The sequence below is a fragment of the Myotis daubentonii genome, chromosome 11, assembly GCF_963259705.1.
Source record: "Myotis daubentonii chromosome 11, mMyoDau2.1, whole genome shotgun sequence".
Lineage (NCBI taxonomy): Eukaryota > Metazoa > Chordata > Mammalia > Chiroptera > Vespertilionidae > Myotis > Myotis daubentonii.
The window spans coordinates 26,217,749-26,236,608 of NC_081850.1; the positions used below are offsets into that span (position 1 = coordinate 26,217,749).

The following is an 18,860-nucleotide window of genomic DNA, read 5'->3' on the forward strand; positions in this document are numbered from 1 at the left end:
CCAACTGAGCAACCTGGCCAGGGCTAAAACTAATTTTTTAAAAAATAATTCTTTATATAAATCTTTTAATTGCTCATAGTGGAAGGGTTGCTCTGATAGAGCTATTCCCACAGGGTGAGCTTAATTATATATAGAACTAAAGGTGATTTTTGTTTTCTTGGGATACTACTATAAGCAGAAGGAACTCTCTCTCAGCACACATGCTCCAAACTAGCGACTTTCTAGGTCAGTGGTTCTCAACCTGTGGGTCGCGACCCCTTTGGTGGTCAAACGACCCTTTCACAGGGGTTGCCTAAGACCATCCTGCATATCAGATATTTACATTGCGATTCATAACAGTAGCAACATTACAGTTATGAAATAGCAACGAAAATAATTTTATGGTTGGGTCACAACATGAGGAACTGTATTTAAAGGGCCAGAAGGTTGAGAACCACCGTCTAGGTGAAAGGATTCTGTCCATTTCTTCTGTATGACATACTGACTTTTGTCCAGAGCATTAAACACTTGTTTATTCAGATATTTTATTTTTCTGTGCTTCTGCATCGTTTATCAAGTAAGTGTGTATTTATCAAAAACTATAACTATTTAGGTTAGTTATAAATATTTTTACAATTCTTTGGCTTTATAATCTATACTAGGGGCTCAGTGCATGAATTCGTGCATCTTGAAAGGAACTGTGGGCCACAAGGCTGCAGGGGGCACAGGGGTGGGTCTCCTCCACGCCCTTGCCCGTCCCCTCCCAACATGGCCCTTGGTTCCCTGTCTGCCAGCAGCCCTGCTCCTGCTGCCACCACTTCCACGTGCTGACAGGCGCTGGCCCCACTCACACCCACTGATGGTGCTGAGCGATTGGGACCAGCGCCGGGCACTGCTAGCGGGGATGAGCAGTCGCTCCAGGGACGGCTGCAGGTGCGAGCGGGGCTGGTGCCAGCAGTGGGTGCAAGCAGCGGCTCTGGTGTTGGCAGCGGGTGTGAGAGGCAGCTGCCGGCCCTGATCTCCCCTCAAGAGCAGGGGGAAGTGGAGAATCCCTGAGGGGCAGTCGGGCCAGCAGCCGCCGCTCACACCCACTGACAGAGCCGAGTGATCGGGATCAATGCCAGGCACCAGCAGTGGTTGTGAGTGGTGGCTCCCACGCTGGCAACAGGTGCAGTCAGGGCTGGCGCCAGCAGCAGGTGCGAGTGCTGGGCAGACTGTGGTACACGGGAGCAAAGAATTTTCAGTAACCACCAGAGGCTTGTCCGATAACAGCCTCGGCACCCCACCTTGGTCTGGCGCCCCCACTCACCTGCTCCATCATGCCGATGCTGCTGATGCCCGCCGTGTTCCATGCTCTGCCACCTGGTGGTCAACACACGTCATATCGACCGATTGTTCGGTTGTTCTGATGTTCAGTCTATTTGCATATTAGCCTTTTATTATATACTAGGGGCCCGGTGCACAAAATTCGTTCACTGGGTGTGTGTGGGGGGGAGTGTCCCTCAGCCCAGCCTGCCCCCTCTCACATACTGGGAGCCCTCAGGCATTGACCCCCATCACCCTCCAATCGCAGGATCGGCCCCTTGCCCAGGCCTGACGCCTCTGGCCTAGGCGTCCGGCCCGGGCAGTGGGGACCTGCAGTGGCAGCAGGAGGTGCCGCGATCGCGCGGGCTCCGCCCCTGCCCCTGCAGGATGCCTCTGGCTGAGGCGTCCGGCCCGGGCAGCGGGGACCCGCAGCTGCAGCGGCCCTGTGATCGTGGGCTTCGCTTTAGGCCCAGGCAAGGGGCCCCTAGCACCTGGGACTGCCAGCTTCGACCATGCCCAGCTCCCATCGCTGGCTCCACCCCTACTTCCTGCTATCACTGGCCAGGGTGGAAAAGGCACCTGATTCTCCAATCATGGCTGGGGGGCAGGGCAAAGGCGGCCCCAGGGCCGCCTTTGCCCTGCCCCCCAGTTCTTAGCTCCCCCCTGGGTTTCCGATCACTGTCAGTGGCAGGGGGCTTCTTCCTGCTTTCCCTTTCGCCTCCCTGCATTGTGCCTACATATGCAAATTAACGGCCATCTTGTTGACAGTTAACTGCCAATCTTAGTTGGCAGTTAATTTGCATATAGTCCTGATTAGCCAATGAAAAGGGTATCGTCGTACGCCAATTACCATTTTTCTCTTTTATTAGTGTTGATGATTATATAGGATATCTAAAAGCCTAAGCAACCGAATGACCAGTAGACCAGTCATTATGATGTGCACTGATCACCATGTTCCGTACACGCCCTCTGGTGGTCAATGCACATCATAGCGACCAATTGTTCGGTTGTTCTGAGGTTCAGTCTATTTGCATATTAGCCTTTTATTATATAGGATTATATAGGATATCTAAAAGCTGATCACCAGGGGCAGACGCTCAATGCAGGAGCTGCTCCCAGGTGGTCAGTGTGCTCCCATAGGGGAAGTGCTGCTCAGCCAGAAGCCGGGATCACAACTGGCGAGCACAGCAGCGGTGGCCGGAGCCTGTCCTGCCTCCGTGGCAGTGCTAAGGAAGGAGCAGCAAGCCGAGCGGTAAGGAGCAGCAAGTAGGCGGGCGGGAAGGAGTGAGGGGTCCTGGACTGCGAGAGGGCACAGGCCAGGCTGAGGTACACACACACACACACACACACACACACACACACACACACAGTGCATGAATTTCATGCACCGGGCCTCTAGTATAATATATAAACTTATGACAAAAATTTATGAAAATTTATTTAAATTGTTTTGAAAAACTACATAGATGAATGGGTAAAACTATTCTTGGTCAATTGGTTGTCTTTGACTAAACTATTAAACATTGAGTGAAAGAGTTCATAAAAATTTAAGTTTCTTTAATGAAGTTGTTTCCCAAGTGTTCAAATTCCTGCTCTGTGTTCAGAGGCTGAATTTGAAAATAATGCCTTATTATATGAATTTGATTTATGCAAGAAAGAAGGGGGAGCCCTCCCATTATTAAGATATTTGTGAATGAATATACATATGTTTTAAGTTAAAATAAAGTGCTTACGTTATATATTTGTCCTTTGTTATTATTTCTGCTTCATCTGACCTTTTAGAATAATAACCAAGTACTGATTTTAACTGCATCTTACAAGAGGGCTTCTCCTAGACATCTAAATACTAAGAAGGTGTTTCATTTAAGAAGTATTTGACAAATTTTTAATTGAATACTTCACATAATCTTTATTTGAATTATGTTTTAGGTATTAGAACTAATTAAAACTTATTAATTAATTTATATGTTTATTTACTAAGAACATAAAAGGCCTGTTTAGACTGAAATATTCAGCCAGACGTTAGAGAACACATAGTTATTTGGTATCTATTGCTCATTTACTAACAACTTCCATAAATTATACAGATTGTTTATCTATATGTAAAAAGCACCATAGTTGTGTTTCCTTCTGTTTATTTAATATTCTAAAAAGCAAGATGGGAGTCAGGTTATTTTTATTAAACATTTTTCATTCATAAACATATGAAGAAGCTTATCAAGGAGAATAAAATCCGTTCTCATTTCTCAAGGACAGTAGTTCAGAAAGCTGCTTTAATAAAGTCATAGAAAAATCTGAAGGAGACTTTGTGCTTTTTTTATGGGCATAAACTTGAAAATTTAAAAACAGGCCTTTTGTATGATAACATAATTAAATTAGAGTTTTTACATGTGTGATGCCTTTAATATTTGCTTTTCGGTTTTTTTAAATTCACAAGATTTATTGTTGACTTGTATTATTTTGTTAAGCCTCACCTTGGATACTTTTCCATTGATTTTTCAAATTCTTTATTGTATTAAATGTCTCCTTTCCGCCCCCCCATGGACCCCTTCTAGCCCACCCATACTCCCCACCCCAGGCTTTCACCACCCTATTATCTGTGTCCATGGGTTATGCATATGTGCATACAAGTTATTTGGTTGATCTCTTCCCACCCACCCACCCACTCACCTCTGCCTTCCCTCTGAGATTCCACAGTGTGTTACATGCTCCTGTGTCTCTGGATCTGTTTTGTTCATCAGTTTATTTTATTAATTAGATTCCATGAGCAATATGAGTGAGATCCTGTGATACTTGACTTTCTCTGACTGGTTTGTTTCACTTAGTGTAATACTCTATGTGAACTTCAAGGGCCAGGCGAAGACAGGAGGAGTCATTGACATTGGCTAAACCTCTCACATATTTGGAGAAAACACTGATATTTAACACTTTTATACATTTTCATATAATAATATACTTGCTCTGGTGCTATACCTTTACCCTTGGGATGCCCTCCCACCTTGTCTTACATGTATCCGAGCTTATACTTCATCAGTTAACTTCACATGGATACACTCTGTTCTTGGAATGTGATTTGTTAATTCTGGCTTACCATAGTAGAAATCCAAATATTTTTCCTATGAAATACCCCATAGGCCTTAGGTCTGGGTGTGTTGGATCCTCAGCATGTCAAAAATTTCATTATGCCATCTGCTTCAACCTGAGCAGTGTATCTTCTGCTGGCAGGCTTTATTGAAGTGCCGGGCCCAGGATAAAAAAATAAGCAGGTTTGGCATAAGAAGCTTGCTTTTGAAAAAATAATAATTGATCATGTGCCTGCTCTAGATTTAAAATACCCATTTGAAAGTATTCCCAGAAGCCTCATCTAAGCACATTGATCTCTTTTTCATCTGTGGTTGAAGATAGCAATTATTATGGTTGAATAATTGGTAACTTTGGTAAGTTGTTGAGTTTTCTGTTTTGTTTTTAAGGATATGTAACTCTTAGGCACAGATTGGTGATACATTGTGAAATATTTTGATTACTTCTGTTAGTGGAAGCTCTTTACCTAATATCCTATTTGCAGAAATGATATCTTAAATGACTTTTTTCTATATATATAATACAAAGATGGTAAGAATGCCATGATGAAAAAAAAAGCTAACTTATACGGTGTCTGCTATATATAGTGTGTGACTTTGCTAATTTTGTCATCTGTAAAATGAAAATAAAGTTATTTGGAGGCTTGTTGGGGAGATGATATTAGAGTAGGTCCTTATAAAATGAATAGACATGTATTCTGCAAATGTTTGTTGAATGCCAACTCTGTGCTAGGCAGTCTTCTAGATAATGAGGATGTAATTCAGGAAAAAAATAGTCAGATTCCTCCACTGGAGAATTCCACATTCTAGTCTGTCTTGACTGAGATGAAAGCTCCATGGCAACAGGGTACATGCTGGGTGGCAATAGGAACCATGAAGGAAAATACTTGAGGGAAGGATGTACCTGACTGGTAAAGGGGGCAACTTGGTAGTTTGAGGAAAGGTGAAGTGGTCAGTATAGCTGGAGCTATGGGGACACAGTGCAAGGGGATGAGTTCAGAGAGAGATCCCGAAACACAATTGGTATCACCTTGCTGATAAATAATTATAGGTATAAAGTTAGATTCCAGACACCCTATGGAAATATGAAACCAGGATTGGCTGTTTGCACTCTTCTGTCAATTATTTAGCTTTAACTTGGGGCTCCTTGTAGCAGGCACACAAAAGTAATTAGAGAATACTTTTCCAAAAAGCAATTATTTTTGTTGTTGTTTACATTATATCATTGTATCTGGAATTTGCCAGTTTGTGAAGTTTAAAGTCCTCCAGATTGGCAACTCTGCCCAAGACTTCTGAGAGCAACAGCAAAGGAGTTCAACTCAAATACTGAGTTAGAGGAAAGAATCACCACAACAAAGAACCAATTGCAAGTTTAGGAGGTTTGTTCCCAAAACTTCCCTCCAACATTTAACTGGAAGGACCAAAGAACTTACTGGGCTATTAAATTAAACTCATGGGTGTGGTCTATTTTATGGAAAGATTACAGGTCAAATATTAGCTAAAGGAAGAGACACATAGCTCAGTCTGGTAGGATTTCAAACCAAAGCTTTTATTTTTCTTAGGAGATATCTTTCCCCGAATCAATGCATGGCAGTATGCATGGAGTATTGCCAACCAGCAAGCTCACCTGAGCTTTGTGTTCAGAGTTTTTATTTGAACACTAGAGGCCCGGTGCATGAAATCGTTCACGGAGAGGGGGGTTCCCTCTGCCCAACCTGCACCCACTCCAATTGGGGACTCCTAGGGGGATGTCCAACCACTGGTTTAGGCCCGATCCCTCTCACAATCTGGGACAGCTGGCTCCTAACCACTCACCTGCCTCCTGCCTTATTGCCCCTAACTGCCTCTGCCTACCTGCCTGATCACCCCTAACTGCCCTCCCCTGCCGGTCTGATCTCGTCCCAACTACCCTCCTCTGCTGGCCAATTTGGTTCTGATTGGTCAGTTTCTATCCCAGTCAGTGTCTCTGGGCCCATCAACGGGGCCTGATCAGAAAGGCGAGGCTGATCAGCTCCGGTGGAGACTTGGAGAGAAATGGAGGCAAGGCTGTTGGCCAGGTCAGGAGAGAAAGAGAGGCAAGTTCTGATCAATGGCTGCTACAGAGGCTACAGATCAGACCCTGCCTCTCTCTCTCTCTGCAGGCCTCTCTCCGGGTGTGATCTGCAGCCCCCTAGGCAGTCAGTGCTGCGTCAGGGCGTCCACAGTGGCCCCAGTTAATGCTGGGTCGGCAGGGCAACCCAGCACTGACTTCCGGTCTGGTGGAGCCTTAGGTCGTAATCGGTTGTTATGACCCTGGCTCTTTATTATATAGATCATTTCATAGGTATGATTCATTGACTGATTGCACCGGTGGCTGAACATAGTCTCAGAATTTGAGTTGATATCTTGTGACCTTGAGGCCTACCATGAATAGCAAAGATGTTCCTATTGTCTGGGAAATCCCAGGGGTTTAGAATTTACTTCCTAGGTGCCACAGACAAGAGCCAGACTGCTCTTTGGGGAAGACCAAATTCTTTGCTACATACATTGTTATAAAAATTCACACAATATGGAAAGGAAACGGCCCCCTGGAGTCCCATCTCTCTGGAATAACTAGTGTTAGTATTGCTTGTTTCTTTTATATTATTCCAATGTTTAATAAAGTTCATTGAATCATATTATATTGTAGCTTTTTTTTTTTTTTACTTTAAAGTGTATAAGGTGTGTATGTTTTTGCATGTGTTTTAACGAGTACCCTGAAGTTGAACACTGGATATAAATTTAAAAATATTTTGTTATCTAATAAATAGTGATGCATTTCACATCTACACAGTTTTTTGCATGTTATTTTAATTTTTCTCATTAAAATAAATTTTTGAAATATAATTGCTTAATTAAAAGGCATGACCAGTTTGAAATTTGGTATGTACTTCATTATTACCTCTTTTGGGATGTTTTCTATTTAATTGTTTATGGGATGTTGAAATTGTTAATGACTGTCATATTAATCTTAGGTAAACATTGCAACTTCAGCAATTTCAAATGTAGAATGTGCCCATATTCCACATCTCAGCCCGGCTGTCATTACTACTCTGCAAAATGAATCATTGTTATCGTCCCAAAACAATGGGAATCTGGAAGTACTTACAGCTCCAGGTACTCCACACATCAATGGGAAAACTGCTTGTGATGAATTTGATCAACTGATCAAAAATATGGCCCAGGTAAGAACATTTTTTTCTTTTTAGTTGTGATAGAGTGTATAATATCTTAAAAGAATGTAATCAAGTCCTGGATAATTTGAAGAATATTTATATGTTTATCTTATGTAACATGTTAAATATACATTAAATATATATGTATTAAACGTAGTATTAAATATATTATTATTTATTAAGACATTGATAACATCTGAAAAAAAATTGGAATGAAAATGAAGTAGATTTTGTTTGGATGGCTCAGAGATTTTTCTATTCCATTTCTTTAAATTATCACATTTTCAACTGAGTATTATGTTTTATGTTTTAGAAATAGTCTCCAGTATAAATAAAGTGTCTCATTCTAGGTGATGAGGGATCAAGGTTATTTTAGAAAAAAAAAAGAATTTATTGAGTTTTTTTAAAACAAAGGAATGCCACTAATAAGATGACTACAAGTGCAAGGATTAGCTTTTAATTTTATTTCTTGCTTTGCTTCGTGGACAGGGTCGCCATGTAGAAGTCTTTGAGCTCCTCAAACCTCCCTGTGGAGGCCTCGGGTTCAGTGTTGTGGGACTGAGGAGTGACAACCGGGGAGAACTGGGAATATTTGTGCAGGAGATCCAAGAGGGCAGTGTGGCTCACAGGTGAGACTGGCGGGCTGCTGGTCTGGGTTTGATACCATATTCGGGAGGTGTTGATCACCCTGGGAGAATGTAGAGAAGCAAAATGAATGGAAACAAACAGGAATCCAAAAATAATGATAACCAGTTTTTTAGACATCATTGGCATTGCTTTGATAAAATGTTAGTCCTTTTGAAAGAAGAGTAGCTTTTCAATATAGTCATAACTTAATCACTTTTTAGTAAGGAAAGAAAAATTTGATGAGGACATCTTCTCAATGTTAGTAAATGGACTCTTCTGATTATATTTTAAAATTACTATTTAGAAAAATATCCATGTGGCCCATGATAATTTAAAAGATTTTATTAATATACTCAAAGCAAGAAGTAAATTATATGCCTCCTCGCTTTTATTTGTAGAAGATAGGCACATCCAAGTTTTAATGAAAAGGTTGGGTCGCTGAAAAAAGAGGGTTCTACAGTGGGGGGAGTTCATTAGATACACTGGAGCCAAAGTCTATGCTTTTAAAAGTCAAAGTCCCAGAAAAAGCTACCTAATTGTGGACATTAGAAAATAGAGTTAAAGTAATCTGATGCTGTACGCCAGAAAAGCTGTCATTGTCTTGGGAGCCATCAGGCATCTTTTACCTCCTTTCTCATTCTTGATAGAGATGGAAGATTGAAGGAAACTGACCAAATCCTTGCCATCAATGGACAGGCACTTGATCAGACGATCACACATCAGCAGGCCATCAGCATCCTGCAGAAAGCCAAGGACACTGTGCAGCTCATTATTGCCAGAGGCTCGTTGCCTCAGCTCATCAGTCCCATGGTTTCCCGCTCCCCATCCGCAGCCAGCACAATTTCCGCTCACTCTAATCCGGTGTGTATGTAAGGTTTTCACAAGGAATAGAACTCATTTTCTACTTCTTTTTTATAGGTTTCTAGATGACTATTTCACATTTTCCTTAGGTTCTTTGTATTTCTTGAGTTTTTGCCTTTTTATTCTTTTATCTCTCCCTCGCCCGGAATAGTTATTTACTTTTGATAAGTTTCTGGCTTCTAAAACTATTTTTACAATATTTTGTATAGTTTCTTTTTTTATTTGGTAACATCTCTCAAATGAAAATAAATTAGACCTTTTACAAAATTGACTCTATCTGCCGACAGATATAATCTTGAGTTTGCTTTGTAATTTGTCAATTATACTTTGTATTATTGTTATAGTTAGCTGTCTATGATGACGTTAAGAAGTAATCTAAATTTGGAATCTTGCAAGGCAGGATAATGCAGAAAACATTTTTAATACATAAAAGTTTTTTCCTTGATCTTTCCTTTTTAAAGAAAAAGTTCTACAAAAGATCTCCCAAATCAATGCCTATCTTTACCTGGTTAAATGTGGTCACTATGATGATGTGTTTATAACTTCAAGACTGATTATGCAGTAACAATCTTTTGAAACGAACATGTAACTAAACAAAAGAGACATGTCTTACGACTCATTTTTATGTTTGAACTAAATTATTTAATATTACTCATAAAATAATTTTCACAGAAATCTCAACTGTAATGAAAATTTTAGTTTGTCCTAAATATGTTCAGATTCTTACAGGAGCTTTATTTTCAGGTTCACTGGCAGCATGTGGAAACTATTGAGTTGGTGAATGATGGATCTGGTCTGGGATTTGGCATTGTCGGAGGAAAAGCAACTGGTGTAATAGTAAAAACCATTCTGCCTGGAGGAGTGGCTGATCAAGTAAGCTACTCCCAACAGGTGTCCATGCTGTTTTATTAAATAACATAGCTTCATCTTTTACATTATCTGCCAGAAAGAAGAAACTGTGGCCTTCGATAATATCAAAGAAGCTGAGTTAGACTCTTCTGTTTTGCTGGGCTGTCCCTAAATTGTTGTATTTTTTAAACTTGGGGAGAAATACCATTGAAAGGGGAAGATTGATCTTAAGTTAAAGGAATAGACCACCAGACTAAAGCCCAAGTTATGGTTTTGATCATTGTAGAGATAGCAGTTCTTTATTTTATGATCGTAAATCAAATTTATAAACCTAGTCAACTGTTTTATGGCCACAAGATTCTATTGAAAAAAGAACAGTGCTGTAGTAGGAAAAAGCACAAGGTTCATCTTGTCCTTTTAGGGATGCGTCACTGGTGTCGTCTTTGTCTATGAAACCCGGCCTGTTTTTGTCACTGGGAGTTGTACATTAAAGAATTGCCATTTATGCTAGAATTGCCATGTTGGAATCTATGTGGCAAAATTTTAGGTGATTATTATAATTTATGTCTTCTTAGACAAGTTCAACTAATGTAAGTATAGTTGTGCTTTGATTGTAACTTTTCATAATGATGTTTGCTTTTACAGTTGTATTTGAACTTAGGAGTCATGTTCATCTATTTGTCATATTCATATGTGAAAGTCAATTTATTGGCAGAGATATTGACAGTAACACAATAGTTTGACATTTTAAAAATATTAGCCAATATCTAGCAGTATCTGGTGAAATCCCTTTAGTTGACAGACTTGTGATAAATAAGTTTTATCTTCAGTGTAGAGCCGCACTGTTCAATACTGTGGGTAATTGTCAGATGTCACTTTTTAAATTCAAATTTAAATTAATTAAAATAAATAAAGTTACAAGTTTAGTGCCTCATTTGCTCTGGCTACATTTCATGTGCTCTATAGCTGCAGGTTGCTTGTAGCTGCCGTATTGGACAATGTAGAACATTTTCATTCTTGCACAAAATCCTAGTGGCCACTGTATAGAGGCTTATAAGACTGCTTGCCACTCCCCGTCTATCTGAATTTTTATCTCACCATGATATCATCTGCAAATGAATTCTTTAGAAATATTTATAACTAAATGGCAAGGCAGAAAATTGTGGTGTCATTGCTTTCTTGTGGTTCATACTATATTTTGTGTAATATATATTTGTATAGTGACTTATACTGTATCTTTGTTTAATGGCATTTTCTTCCTCTATCCCTCAAAAAATTCACAAAAAGGCTTAATATTTTCTTGTATCTAGTGGGTAGAAATCAAATTGAAAAGCTTATATCGACTATCAATTTAAGGAATATTTGTGAATTTTAGTTACTTATATCACATTGAGTGATATTAGGCTGCTTCAAAAATGTAGTTAAAAAAACAGTTAAAATCACAGCCACATGTGTAGGGTCCTATGATTGATATTTCGTATCATTGATTTCTTATTCCCTTTCCCTCATTTAGGACTTCTCTGATGAGGTAATAAAAATAAAGCCTGATAAACCAATCTCTTTTTATTCAGCATGGGCGATTGTGCAGTGGAGACCACATTCTAAAGATCGGTGACACAGATCTAGCAGGGATGAGCAGTGAGCAAGTAGCACAAGTCCTCAGGCAGTGTGGAAACAGAGTTAAACTGATGATTGCAAGAGGTGCCCTAGAAGAACCGGCAGCACCCACCTCTCTGGGCATCACCGTGTCCTCATCCCCATCCTCTACACCAGAGATGCGGGTAAGTAGGTGAAAGTTCATGGGGTAGGTCATAGACAATAGCACCTAAATGATAGGATGTTTGTTTTGAAACTAGATTTATTAATATTTATATATTACGGATATATACAAAACCGATTGACACGGACAAGAGTGCTGTGAAGGCCTTAGGGTGGGGCGGCAGGTGTGCGCTAGAAGGGGGTCAGTGGGGAGACAAAGGAGATATTTGTAATACTTTGAACAATAACGATACATTTTTTTAAAAATGAAACAAAATTCAAATATAGAAATGTTTTGGCACAAATAATATGTTATTAATTATGAATAATGTGTAACAGATGAAAAATAGATTGCTTAAAAATTCTAGATGACTATTTTACATTTTTCTCTAAGCAGTACATTTATGAGAATAATGTTCTGTAATACAGAAAAGTATTAAGGAATTATTTGCTACAAATACCGGAAATGTTGGATACTTTTTCTTATATTGAAGGCCCTCAGTAGGGTGTGGTGAATAAAGCCTACTAAAACCTTTTAATATTGTTTTATGACATATCATACAACTGTTATCAGATTTATAATGAGAAGTCACTCTTCTTCAGCCAGTTATTATAAATTTTTAAATAAAAGTTATGTTTTTGAGATTGTAACAAAAGCTTTACCCATATGCATAGCCTCCCATCTGTGTTTGTAACAATATAACAAGAGCTAAAAAAAATTCATAATTATTCAAATGTGGTGATTATCACAAATACTTCAGATCACAGTATGACTGTAGTGCATAAAAAAATTCAACAAAACCATTTTATCTAGAAATCATATATTTAAGGAGAGAATTACACTCAATTTTTAGATTAGCTTTATAGCAAATGTAAATTCTACATTTTTCTCCAATAGTTCTAAAAACATCTGATTTTTTTCTATTGAAGTTTTTGTTCTAACCAGTTGCTTCGAATTCTTTTTTTAGTATCCTAACCTCTTCCACAGACCCTTTTAAACTTTATTAGAACACTTGAAATTTCCATGATTCTCTTGTTTTCAAGATTGAGTTTGGTTGCTATTTTTTGCAGAAAGAAAGAAAGCTTGTTTATGAAAGTATTTAAGTGGCATTCTTTTGTGGTAAACAAAAACATTTTATTCAGCATATATAAATGAATGCAATACCGAGACCCACTTGATGTAATTGAAAGCTTAGAAAAATATCTATTCTGTGCATATCATCATTTCTGAAGCTTGTGCCCCTTTTAAAACCATTCGATAGTCAAATTGCCACCCTCTAAAATAGCACTCGCATAAGTCTTATTAAAAATAGAAAACACATTTGTTTCCATTGAAGCAGATTTCATCCTGTCATTTTCTTGTAATTATCTAAACTTTAAACTTTTTGCTAAGTTTGCACAGATAATTATGTGCAGTGAGGAAAACTAAATGGAACTTTACAATAAAATTATATCTCGTTTAGGTGAATTATCAGTGAGATACAGTCAGAGTTTACTTAAAAAAAAATCAGAAAACATCACCAGCTAGCCCCAACCAGCATGTCTATTCAAACCGATAGCCTGAATTCTGTCCTGATCTTCTTAGGGTTATTTGTAAAATGCTGACACCCCTTTAGTATATAATGCCAATAGCTTAATGAGAACTTATTGCACTAATCCACTAATGCTTAATTCAGGGACTCTTGCCCTTCAGGCCAACATAGAATTAATAGCAGTGCTGCATGTTAAAGAAACCTGTGTTCAGCTATCATTGCAGGAAGTAAGGGAATCATAGCAGAAAGGCAGACTTTCCTTACAGGGTAGCTTTTAAAATTAGAGTATGAATTTACAAAACAAATACAGGGACTATTTTAAATGGTTCATGGGTACATTTCACTGATTTAAAAAAAAATAATCATCAGCCCTAGCCAGTCTGGCTCTGTGGATAGAGTGCCGGTCTGTGGACTGGAGGGTCCTGGGTTCGATTTCGGTCAAGGGCACATGCCTGGGTTGTGGGCTCGGTCCCCAGTAGGGGGTGTGTAGGAGGCAGCCAATCAGTGATTCTCTCTCATCATTAATGTTTCTCTCCTTCTCCCTTCCTCTCTGATATCAGTAAAAATATATTTTAAATAGTAATCATCAGTCTATTAATAATATTTCTGAAGGATAGAGGAAGTCATACTTATGGTGTTAGAATCAATTGTCAACTTGGGATAGTAACAGTAGCAAAGTGTCCCGAGAGGACACAGTGGCCCCTGCATTCCCCTGGGGTTTTACATACTGCAGAGCACTTAAGAGCCGGGGTTCTGCAACCAGCCTGTCTGCATTTGAATTCTGCCTCTGCTAGAATTCTTACTGTTTGTCCTTGGAAAGGTCTGTGTTCCTCAGTTTCCCCAGAGAAAAGCTGACAGTGATTGTGCCTACCGCAATAAATATGAGCTGGACTGTTGTCCTTATTCCTGATAGACATTTGAAAGTTAGAAAAATTCAATAGCAAAGCCAGATTTGAACTTGATCTGAATTCAAAATGTGACTTCTTTCAACCTCCTAAATCCTTAACACATGCAGATGAGCATCTTGGAGAACAGAATTTGATCATAAGAAACTATTTGATTTCTGAAGTTTTGTTTACACAAAAAGCATTGTATTTCTGTGATAGGGGGTGTGTTCAGGTTTTCTGCTGACATTCCCTTGTGGCACAAATATGATGCTCAGTGCACGTTAACAAGACTGAAGGAGTAATCAATCGCACAGTGAGCCTCGCAGAGTTCTCTGACACCTAATTACACCTTATTCCAAAATAAAGATGCGGCTTTTTGAGTTACCTTGTTTGTTTACATGTTTATTTTTCTGGGTATTTACTTATCTACTTTATTTTAGGTTGATGCTTCCACTCAGAAAAGTGAAGACAGTGAGACATTTGATGTGGAACTCACTAAAAATGTCCAGGGATTGGGAATTACCATTGCTGGTTACATTGGAGATAAAAAACTAGGTAGTTTTAAACATTGATATGTTTTTTTAACTTGACAATTGCCTCTAATGTAATTACCTTATGAGTTACTGAATCATATTTATATATTTTTATATTATTGGATAAACAGATTGAAAACTTTTCTAGGAACAACTTAATGTATGTGATTGTGATTTTGTATTTATGAGACAAAACCATTGTCTCATCCTCTGGCCTAAGTTTCTACTACTGGTTTTGTTTGTGTGGCTTGCTGATGTATATTCCCTCAAAATTAGGACTGTATATTTGGATACTAGAGGATGGATATTATTTAGTTGAGTGATTTTCATAAATAATAAAAAACACACAACTATTTCCAATCTTAGAACCTTCAGGAATCTTTGTAAAGAGCATTACGAAGAGCAGCGCTGTGGAACATGATGGCAGAATCCAAATTGGAGACCAAATTATAGCAGTGAGTAGCACATTTAATTTTGCTTTGTTTAATTGTCATCGTTGAGAAGTGCATTCTCTTCCTTTACTCAGTTTTGAGAACTACATTTAGCTTGATACTAATTTAAGCTTGCTTTGTTAATTTGACTCTCATTACAATGACCGGTTTTATTACTGTTTGGAATTAAGAGCATTCAATAGAAGCTTTACCGATTTCACCTCTCAAGGTGGGACTTCATTTGTGAATGATTTGTGACATATCAGATTTCTGGTTATAACAACATAATAGTTATACATTGGTTACTAGTACATTCATATCATAGTTAGACTGTAGTTGCAGACACCCAGGTAAAGACCAGTTGTCATAGCCTCTGGTTTGCTTGCATCTGAATTTGGGATGTTTGCATTTTCTTCCTTAGGTTAGCAGAACGACACTGTTATTGTTGACTCCATCACCAAGGCTACTTTTAGCTCTAAGACTATACAAGAATTCAGAAAAGATACAACCTCTCTAATTAATCAACCCACCATTCTTGCTGTAGTAACATCACTAGGCTTTGAGCACATGGCTGTTCAAGGCAGTGTACAAAAGGATCTAACTTCCAGTTCAGTGTTTGCTGGAAACGGGACTCCCTAACTCCTCCTGAGAACACAAACCCCCAAAGACCCTGCAAAGGGGGCTTCCTGGTTAAAAACTTCAGGAAAAACTGCAGGCGATATACTCTCTTAGGGATTCACAATGGACATGGAAAAAAAATCAAAGACTGAGAAGTTCTGCAATAGAGAAACTTGCTTAACTCTTTTACTAAGTATTTCCTAAACTTCTTTAATAATGGGTTCTTTCTATCTTCAAACACATGTTAATATCCTTTGGAAGACATTTTGAGGAATGCCAGTTTATTTTAATACTGGAGGCCCAGTGCACGGATTAGTGCACATTGAAAGGAAATTAATTAGAAGGTGGCCAGTGGGGCGGGACTAGGTGAGATGGGCTGGACACGCCCTGGAGCCAACTTCCCGCAGTCCCTCCCCAGCCTGCTGCACCTGGGGTGACACCGGGGCTCGAAGGGTATCTGCAGAGTGAGCAGGGTCCCTCCAGCAGGTGGGGTCCCTCAGCCTGGCCTGCGGGGATCGGGCCAAAGCCAGCAGTCCGACGTCCCCTGGGGCGTCCTAGAGTGTGAGAGGGCACTCTGCAAAGATGCTGTTGCCTGGCGGCTCCTGCGTTGAGCATCTGCCCCCTGGTGGTCAGAGCGCATCATACCTACTGGCCAGTCACTTAGCCTTTTATATATATATATACTAGGGGCCTGGTGCACAAAAATTTGTGCACTTGGGGAAGAAGGGGGGGGTCCCTCAGCCCGGCCTGTGCCCTCTCGCAGTCTGGGACCCCTCGGGAGATAACGACCTGCTGGCTTAGGCCTGCTCCCGGGTGGCAGAGGGCAGGCCCAATCCCTAGGTGCAGCCCCTGGTCGGGCTCAGAGCAGGGCCGATTGGGGAGTTGGGGCACCGCCCCCTGTCATGCACAGAGTAGGGCGGATTGGGAGGTTGTGATGCCACCCTCAGTCACGCTCAGGGTATGGCCGATTGAGGGGTGGGGGAACCGCCCTCTGTCACACTCAAGGCAGGGTCAATGGGGAGGTTGCGACGCCACCTCCTGTCACGCACAGAGCAGGGCCAATCAGGGGGTTGGGGCACTGCCCCCTGTCACTCACACAGCAGGGCCCATCAGGGGGGTTGGGGCTCCGTACCCTGTCACGCACAGAGCAGGGTCGATCAGGGGGTTGGGGCGCTGCCCCCTGTCACGCACAGAGCAGGGCCCATCAGGGCGTTGGGGAGCTCCCCCCTGTCACGCACAGAGCAGGGCCTTTAGGGGGAGGGAGGGAGGGTTGGGGCGCCGCCCTCTATCACCTACAGAGCAAGGCCGATCAGGGGGCTGGGGTGCCGCCACTGTCACACTCAGGGCAGGGCCGATGATGAGGTTATGGCTCTACCCCGTCACACACAGTGCAGGGCCCATGGGGGGGGGTGGCGTTGGGGCGCTGCACCCTGTCACACATTGCAGGGCCGATCAGGGGGTTGGGGAGCTCCCCCCTATCAGGCACAGAGCAGGGCTGATCAGGGGGTTGGGGTGCCTTCCCCTCTCACGAACAGAGCAGGGCGGATGGCCCTGCCCCCTGTCACATACAGAGCCTCAGGGCGATCAGGGGGTTTGGGCACTGCCCCCTGTCATGCTGATCCCGGTGCTGGGAGGCCTCGCGGCTCTGCTGATCCCGGTGCTGGGAGGCATATTACCCTTTTACTATATAGAATAGAGGCCTGGTGCACGTGTGGGTGCCGGCTGGTTTGCCCTGAAGGGTGTCCTGGATCAGGGTGGGGGTCCCCACTGGAGTGCCTGGCCAGCCTGGATGAGGAGATGATGGCTGTTTGCAGCTGATCACACACCCTTCAGGGTGGGTGTCCCCACTGGGGTGCCTCGCCAGTCTGGGTGAGGGGCTGAGGGCTGTTTTCAGGCTGGCGGGTGACTGAAGCTCCCAACCGCTCCTTTTTTTTCTTTTTTCTTTTTTTATTCTGGGCCAGCTTTAGCTCTGAGGCTTGGCTCCAGCTCTTAGGCCTCGGCTGCTGAAAGCAGGTATCTGGTTTGTTTGGGTTCTATAATCGAAACACTGTTTCAACTCCAGCTCTGAGATCCCGGCTGGCTGAAAGCAGGTTTCTGGGGTTTTGTTTAGCTTCTATATTTGTAACAATGTTTCAAACTGCAAGTTCAGAGGCCAGCAGCGGCAGGCGGGGAACGTTGGAGTCCTCCATCACTGAAGCAAGCAAGCCTCATGTTTGCTTCAAGCTGCCTGGCTGCCGGCCGCCATCTTGGCTGGCAGTTAATTTGCATATTGCCCTGATTAGCCAATGGCAAGGGTAGCGGACGTATGGCTAATTACCATGTTTCTCTTTTATTAGATAGGATGTGTTTGTTTAATCTTAAGTATCTGTGGTTTCCTTGGGAATGTAAGAAAGTTGAATGTTAGGATAGAATAGTTCTTGGTCATAGCAGCATTATTCACAATAGCTAAGATAAGGAAGTAATGTTGGTGTCCGTTGATGGATGAATAGATAAACAAAATGTGATGTATATACAATGGAAAATTAATGATACAAAGAAGGAAATTCTGCCACATCCTACAACATGGATGAACCTTGAGGACATTATGCTAAGTAAAATAAGCCAATCACAAAAGGACAAGTACTATATGATTCCACATACATGAAGTGCCTAGGGTAGTTAAAATCATACAAGCAGAAGGCAGAATGGTTGTTTTGAGTAATTGGGTGGAGGGGGAAATGAGCAGCTGCTGTTTAATGGGTACAGAGTTTCACCTTGCCGGATGAAAACATCTGGAAATCTAGTGTATGACAGTGTGAATATACTTAACACTCCTGAACTGTATGTATAGTTAGAAAAGGTTAAGACAGGGGTGGGCAAACTTTTTGACTTGAGGGCCACAATGGATTCTTAAACTGGACAGGAGGGCCGGAACAAAAGCATGGATGGAGTGTTTGTGTGAACTAATATAAATTCAAAGTAAACATCATTACATTAAAGGGTACAGTCTTTTTTTTTTTTTTTTTTTTTTAGTTTTATTCATTTCAAACAGGCCGGATCCGGCTGGCGGGCCGTAGTTTGCCCACGGCTGGGTTAAGTTTTATGTTATGTGTTTTCTACCATAATTTAACAGGAAAGATAGAGGTGTCCTTTATCTGTTGCCATTTGCTCCTGTATTCAGCTCCCTGAGTTCTGGGGCTTAGTTCTGTAAAACTCCTAACTGCACC

At 41.2% G+C, this 18,860-nt stretch overlaps 1 protein-coding gene across 9 annotated transcripts in view; it reads left to right on the plus strand.

Annotated features, from left to right (window-relative positions):
• Nucleotides 1-18,860, plus strand: part of MPDZ (multiple PDZ domain crumbs cell polarity complex component) — a 171,266-nt gene that overhangs the window by 51,907 nt on the left and 100,499 nt on the right. For all 9 annotated transcript variants that reach the window (XM_059656658.1, XM_059656655.1, XM_059656657.1 and 6 more), the window contains exons 4-10: nucleotides 7,358-7,567; nucleotides 8,048-8,187; nucleotides 8,833-9,046; nucleotides 9,791-9,919; nucleotides 11,467-11,676; nucleotides 14,513-14,627; nucleotides 14,972-15,060. In XM_059656658.1, coding sequence (XP_059512641.1) covers nucleotides 7,358-7,567; nucleotides 8,048-8,187; nucleotides 8,833-9,046; nucleotides 9,791-9,919; nucleotides 11,467-11,676; nucleotides 14,513-14,627; nucleotides 14,972-15,060 — 1,107 coding nt within the window. The remainder of the gene's footprint in view (nucleotides 1-7,357; nucleotides 7,568-8,047; nucleotides 8,188-8,832; nucleotides 9,047-9,790; nucleotides 9,920-11,466; nucleotides 11,677-14,512; nucleotides 14,628-14,971; nucleotides 15,061-18,860) is intronic.